The following is a 7,182-nucleotide window of genomic DNA, read 5'->3' on the forward strand; positions in this document are numbered from 1 at the left end:
GCATGTTGTGTTCAGGTAGTCATTACTGGGTCAGGTTGTGTGTTGTCGGCCTTTGAGACTGTCAGTGTTTGGAAATGCTGAAATGTTGGCTAACAGACATGCGGTCCTGGTGGTCCACAGCTGCAATTCATTTCCAAAATATAATGTTTCAGCACAGTTGGTCTTTTGGTGTTTTTTAAATAAAGATGCCCTCATTCGTCAGCCAAACTCAGTTTGTGATTCAGCTTGTAAAACTTTCTGATCCAGTTCAAACTGAGGCGTGAGCTGCATATGTATCTGCTGCAGGAACAAACTGCGATGTTCAAATATTACAGACAGGAAGCTTTGTGTATGATTGTGACAACGTGAAACTCATTAACATTGTTGGATTTCACCTCCTGTCTTGACAGAAAATGATTCACATGAACTATTAAGGTCAGAGAGGCATGTAATTATGTATTATTAGTGTAAAGTAAAGTCTAAAGTGCTTTATTTTGTCATTATACAACATACAACGAAACTGCATGGTCGGATGGAGGGTTAGTCCTGATCTGCTGCGACCATGCACGCCGCCACTGTGAGCCAACCTGACCCGGCGCCTAGCACCCATGTTTTGATGATGTGAGGAAACCGGAGTGCCCGGAGAAAACCAACGCAAACACGGGGAGAACATGCAAACTCCACACAGAAAGTCCCTGAGAATCAAACCATCTCTACCCCGGGGATGGGGATTTGAACCGAGGACCTTCTTGCTGTGAGGCACCAGCGCTACCCACTGTTCCACCGTGCTGAGATTGTTAGAGTTGTCTTAAAGCTAGTGTACAGCTGATGGTGAAGAGGAAGTCTCCTTGACTGCACTTGCTCTTTCATAATCATTGATAAATCAGACAAATTAATTCTGCAAATACAGTTTATAACATTGTTGTAGTTGTTGCATGTCATCCCCAACTTCTCCTAGATTTTCTAAAAACCTGCCAAGTCTCTAATTCATCAGGGATCCTGCGATGTAACGTGCTATCACGAAAAACATATATATTTATGTACGAAAATAAACTGTGCAGATGTAGCAACAATGCACTGTTTTGATAATGGCGGAGCATAAAGTGGTGAAAGCTCAACACGAGCTGCCAGCTGGCACAAATACGTGTTAGACGCAACAGCTGGGGACTATAATTATGTGTACATTCACAGAGCAGGGCTCTCTACGGTGGCGGGGTTTAAAACAATATATACTGTGGGATTCTGTTTTAGCTGCTGTCGTTTTCTATTTTTGGCTGCCGAGCAGAAGCGTCTGTGGCCTCCGCGTGAAGACTGTTGAGAAATGGAGTTGAGTAGATCTTTTTTTTAATTTTATTTAGAACTTCATAAAAACTAAACAGACGAAGCGTTACAAGGCTTAGAGCTACAGGAAGCTGTGTAAAACAATGTTAAATACACGCGGGGTAAAAAGAATGTACAACAGAGAGAAAAGCTTGCCAGCTACTGCAAATTCAGGCTATCACACATCTATACATACGACTTTTTTTTTGTTTCTACAAACATACAAACATGAAGTAACTAATGAAAAAGTTTCACACAATGTTTTCTGTTGCTTGTTCGACCTGCTTGATGAAAACAGACCAAACAGACAAGGAAACCTTCAGATTCTTTGGGAAAATCTAATTTATTGTTTAGAAAGCTGGAATATTTTGTGATTGATTTGATAGGTGTGTACGGCGCTGACGATACTGTGGTCCGTGAAGTCCATAAACATCAGAGACTGTAGCTCAGTTTTCACCGGTTAGCTTAACAGGCAGGCGTTGGTTTGCCTAAAATCTATTTGTACTGCCTCATGACGCCCCTGAGGAAATCTTCAAAGTTTGGGACAGCAGCAGCGGCAGGCGCCTCCTTGGCGGGTTCATCTGCAGCCTTTTCCTCGGCGGCAGCAGGCTCATCAGCTGCGGCGGCGGCGGCAGGCTCGGCGCGACGCAGGCGGCAGTTGAAGTCGTACTCGGGGTCGCAGTGAGGATCGGGCAGGATTATGCCGTCCCTGGGGGGCTCGGCGCCGGAGGGTGAAGCGAACTTGCCACAGTTGGTATCATACGGATGGCAGAAGGGTTTGGCTGGAGCCTTGATGTCGGCCTTGGCCTTGGGGCCAGACTTGACCGGGGTGCAGTCTTTGTCATAGTGCACATAGCAGTCGTAGCCCTCCTTGGTCTTGCCACGGACGCCGAGGTTGTAGCGAACCTGGTTGATTGATTGATTTTTTTTTTGGTTTTGGTTCAAAACAGATGCAAAGCAGATCAAAGATAGCAAACAAAAGCATTATTCAAGACCTGTTTCATTTTACTACATTATTTAATAAACCCAATGTTAAAGAATAGAAAATTAAAGAGAGTGATTCAATGTGTAGGATTATATTACGTTAGTTAAAACACTGAACTACTTAAACCTAATAACAGGACTTCAAACTCAGACCTGGTGCTCGGGGATCTGTGGAGCGGGCCTGCGCAGGGCAGCGGCGGCTGCCAGTATGCAGAATGGATCATTCTGGGGGTCGCAGGACAGAGGAGCAGCAGGAGGTGCGGGCTCATCGTTGGGGGCATACTCCAGGACGGGCTTGGTGAGACCAGACATCTTGGTGGCAGTCAGGGGGTTGCAGCCTGCGTCGAAGAGAGGGTTGCAGTGCTGCTCTTTCGGGGCCTCCTCAGCAGCCAGGGGAGCGGGAGCTGCAACGTTGACCACGCACAGAGGATCCAACGCTGGATCGCAGCCGGGATACATCAGGTGGTAAAAGCCGGTGGGAGATTTCTGGACCAGGAGGGGCTTACAGTAGGGGTCCCTGGGGTCGCATTTGAGGGCAGCATAGGATGGAGCTGGACCGGGGGCTGGGCGGTAGCCGTACGCTGCCCTCAGGTGGTACTGCAGGCACTCCACATCTTCAGGGTTGCAGATTCTCAGCAGCTCGGTCTTCTGCTCAGCGCTCAGGAAGGGCTCCAGGACAGGGGCATAGTAGTAGAAACCTGCATGGCTCTTCATGGGCATGGGCAGCATTGGGGTGAGGATGGGAGCTGGCACCTTGACGGGAGCTGGCTCAGGCTCTGGCATGGCAGCCTTGGGGAGGAGGGGGTAGAGGCAGTAGGGGTCGAGGTAGGGGTTGCACAGCCTGACGGCAGCAGACTTGATGGGGGCAGGCATCACCATGGCCGCCTTTGGCTTGCTAGTGGACTCCGAGATGCACTCTGGATCATCAGAATCGGCGCAGGTCTTATAGATTTCACTCAGGTGCGTGAGGTAGTGATTGAAGGTGGGTCCCTCCTCTGACCTGTGCTTGTTCTGCAGGTAGGCCATGTACAGGCGGTCCAGGTCCTCAACCTGACGAGAAGGAAGCAAAATTAATGAATATCTTCTCATTCAAAATCCTCTCCAAGCCTTCAAAAGCAAAATTCAAATAATTCAAATGAAGCTCTCTCCCCTGTGGATAACTTTTTTCAGATTTTTCTGTTTCTCAGAATATGAAGCGTGGTTCAGAAACACAAAGCTCTCATGGGTACTGAGTACTGGAAAGTATCTGTGCATATTAAGATAGTAAAATGCATATTAATACATTTACACAAGCATGATCTGAGCAAGGAATCTTTTATTGTTGTCTTCTGGACTCCAGACGTAAGGAAACTGTTAAATCTTGCCACATGGAACATGGCTGATTTAAAAAAAAGAAACTGTGAAAGTCGCTTTTAAATAGTGACGCAAACTGTTGCCTCAGTTTTTAAAAGAAAAACAAGCACTGTTTCGTAATCATGACTGGGTAGAGCCTGAATAATTAATGCGAGACAAGCTCCACTCACTCCCTCCTGGTTGTGGCTGTCCATGAAGTACTTGTACCATCCCCAGAAGTCTGGCATACGTTTGAAATGGGGCACGGCTAAGACGGCGGCGTTTCTTCTGTTGCGAACCAGCTTTTTCAGGTTGGCCATGGCCTCGGTTTTCACATCGCCAGACACCGCAGTCACTGAGGGGAGGGGAGGAGAGGCAGAGAAATGGAGTTCAGGTTAGCGTGCTGCTCAAAAGAAATCATGCTGAAGACTGAACAGATCAATGTGCTCAGACCCCAGATAATCTTTATAGACTTATATTCATATTTAATGTTATATGTAATGGTTTTTGGACTTATCCAAAGAAATGTGCCGGCAGTAGTCAAATTTCAAAGTGTGCAAAACATCAAGACAATAAAAAGGTCTAAGTTTTCTTCTATACCAGAAATGTACAGCGTCTAGATTCTTTATTTCCAGTGCTTTATGCTTTAAGATATTAAAAATAAATGTGTTGTTGTCGTTGTTGAAGCCACATGCCACGTCACGCCTCCTCACCTTCCTCCTGTTTGTGCTGCTCCACGGGAACGGCCCCCAGAAAGTCTGTAAAACACAAGCAGCAGCCACATTAGCAGCAGCAGGGACGTTCACTGACTAGGACCAGATGTTGAGCTTTCCCTCAAAAACGCTGACCCCGCTAATAAGCCCCTTCAGTGAAACGCGGCAGGTGCTGGGGCCCCGGCGCCTCAGCGCAGGCAGCATCCCACAGGTTAAACACCCCACACCCCCCTCCGCCGCCTCCCACCCAGCCCCACGCATGTAACGTTTAGCTTTGAACCAGACCCGAGCCAGGACTTTATGCAGCTACTTGGGGCCTCCTTAAACAGTCAACCTGTAAAAACTACAAAGAGTGGGCCCTCACACAAACCAATTACAGATACACTGTAAAAGAGGCTGGTGGGAGGGGAGGGGGACGTGTCTGGGTGTCTTCTGCTCCAGCAGGGGCTTCCTGCAGAGGTTTATGATTATGAGAAAACAGCCAAGTCAGCTGATTATCGCAGAGGATATCCGTTCCCTTTAATTTATTAACGTGGAAAATGTCCCAGAGGAGCAGGGATAGATGTCTCTTTATGAGTCCAGAAAGGTTTTGTGGTGCTGGGGGTCATTTTCATTACATGCTTCTTTTTTTTTTTTTTACTGCTAAATAGATGAGGGCAACTGTGTCTTTATGACAATGTGGCACCAGTGTCCTCTAAAACACACCGCCAAAAGATGAATTAATAAAAAAAAGCACTAAAGAAAGCAACAGTACTGCAAATACAATGAAACTACATTTATAACACAGATAAATGGAGCAAATAGCAATCTACTGTTTGTCGAGGTGGACTTTTTTAAACTACATTTATGCATATTTCTTATGGTAGAGTAACCATATGGGTCAATAAGCAGTTAAATAAATCCTTCTCATTAAACCAACCAGAAGGAATGACCTGGCAATGGCCTGACAAGTTGTTTATAAGGGGTCACTGATCAAATATTTTGATAAATACTGGTCTAAAAGATGTTTCTAAGCCTTTTCGACACCGACTGAACATGTGCAAGAATGTCAGAATCCTGTTTTCCTCATTGTTAGTCGATTTAATCTTTGAATCCCCCAAAATTCAGGCTCATTTTAAAAAGATTTTGCAGCAAAATATCAAAATTAAAATGTGTGAAGGTCACGGGTAATCGTACGCTCTTTATCTGATCATTGAGTTCTTTAAAAGCTGCTGTTTAAACATCTTCAGCATGAACTACTATGACATTAGAGTACACTAACACAACAGTGCGGTCGCGAGTCAACTCTCACCTGATAATAAAACGATCGCTAACAAGAATCCTGAGTGGATCAGGGAAAGCGATGATCGTCCAACACGTGCCATTTTCTGTTTTTTTTGTCCTTCCTGGGGGAACAGACAGAAGACATTAGTGTATTTGCAGGATTCATTTTCTAGCAGGGTACCGTAGCATCACAATGCAACTAGACTTTCGTGGATCCCTGCGTCTTGTAGCTCATTGTGGAGCTAAGTGTTAGATATGGAAATCCTTGAGAAGACAATGCACTTGAAACAAAGAGAGAGCGAGCACGCTTTTATTTAAGTAAGAGGATGAGAGGATTGAGGACATGCTGTAATAGAGCCTTTCAGGGATTACTGAGAAAAATAAGGATTCAGTTCTGAATATCAGAATATCAAATAAAGAGACTGAACTCGACAATCAAACAGCCAAGAACACTGAGACGTTCTTTTCTACTGCTGCACAAAAGGATGTTGAATTGAATTGCAGCTGCTGGGCTCAAAAAGACAAATTGTCTCCTTGAAGTTTCTCTCTGGCTTCTGAATCTGAGCACTTTTCAAGCCAACGCAAATCAGCTGAAGTCGCAGAAAGTCACTCTGGAAACACATAAACCTCAAGTAATATCATCGGTCCTTACCTGAAAAGGTGCTGAAGCTGTGGCCTCCTGAGATCACCTCTGGATCCGGCGGCTCTCTTGGGGATGACGGGGAGGACCTGCTGCACTGTGGTTGCCCGAGCTGTCTAAACCCTCTACCTCTTTGCTCCCCTGTATGGGACAGACATGAGGGGAAACATTTTTAAGGAGCCCTCGTGATCATTAAAAACAAAAAGGCATGTCGTTCAGCTCCGGCGTGCTGTTAGGCGCTCCGGGATTGGCTCCTGCGTTGCCGTCCATCCAACCAATGGCGGTCCTGTAATTAGGAAAGGTGAGCGGCACGACTGCTCTGAGTGGAAAACCGTTTAACAAGGTGCCACTTAGGACCACGTTTCTTTTCTCACAGGTTTGGAATCCAGACTTATCGGGCGACATTGCATCTGAACAAATGGTTGATTTTGGAATAAACACATCACAGCTGGGTGCAGCAATTAAACTGTCACTTATACAACTTTGGAGGCAGTCTTCATGCTTCTTTCCTTAACAATAAACAACAATAACTTCCTCTAACTGCTGCAAAGAAACCTAAGGAGCACATCTTTTTATGTTTTATTTCAGCGCTTCATCTTCCTAAGAACAGCCTCTCTGCAGAAATTGACTGCGAAGGATAAAAAACTATTTCTGAAATAACTACTGTGTTGCATCAGTGTATTGACAAATGTGTGAGCAACATTGTCCAGGATGACAGAAAACATGACTCATTTCACTCCAGTGATGCAACGCTACATCCAAGCTGCAAATGCACCAGCTCATTTGATAATGTTTTTTAAAAATATAGAATTAAAAAAAAAAAAGTGTCAGACTGTAATGCCAGAGGTAAAAGGCGACTGAGAATGAGGATTTTTCAACCACTTTACACACTTTCAGAACCACTCGTCTTTTACCTGGCTGTAAAGAGGCTTACTTTAATGCTGCATATGC

The 7,182-nt window shown here is 45.3% G+C and overlaps 1 protein-coding gene across 1 annotated transcript; it reads right to left on the reverse strand.

Annotated features, from left to right (window-relative positions):
- Positions 1 to 1,794: 1,794 nt before the first annotated feature.
- and2 (actinodin2) lies at positions 1,795 to 6,636 on the reverse strand (the record flags this gene model as incomplete). Its single annotated transcript, XM_084547224.1, has 6 exons — positions 1,795 to 2,205; positions 2,437 to 3,333; positions 3,807 to 3,970; positions 4,329 to 4,373; positions 6,244 to 6,372; positions 6,507 to 6,636. The coding sequence occupies 6 exons, from the start codon at positions 6,634 to 6,636 to the stop codon at positions 1,795 to 1,797; spliced, it is 1,776 nt and encodes a 591-aa protein (XP_084403350.1).
- Positions 6,637 to 7,182: the final 546 nt, after the last annotated feature.

The sequence above is a fragment of the Chelon labrosus genome, assembly GCF_963514085.1.
Source record: "Chelon labrosus genome assembly, chromosome: 6".
NCBI classification, from domain to species: domain Eukaryota; kingdom Metazoa; phylum Chordata; class Actinopteri; order Mugiliformes; family Mugilidae; genus Chelon; species Chelon labrosus.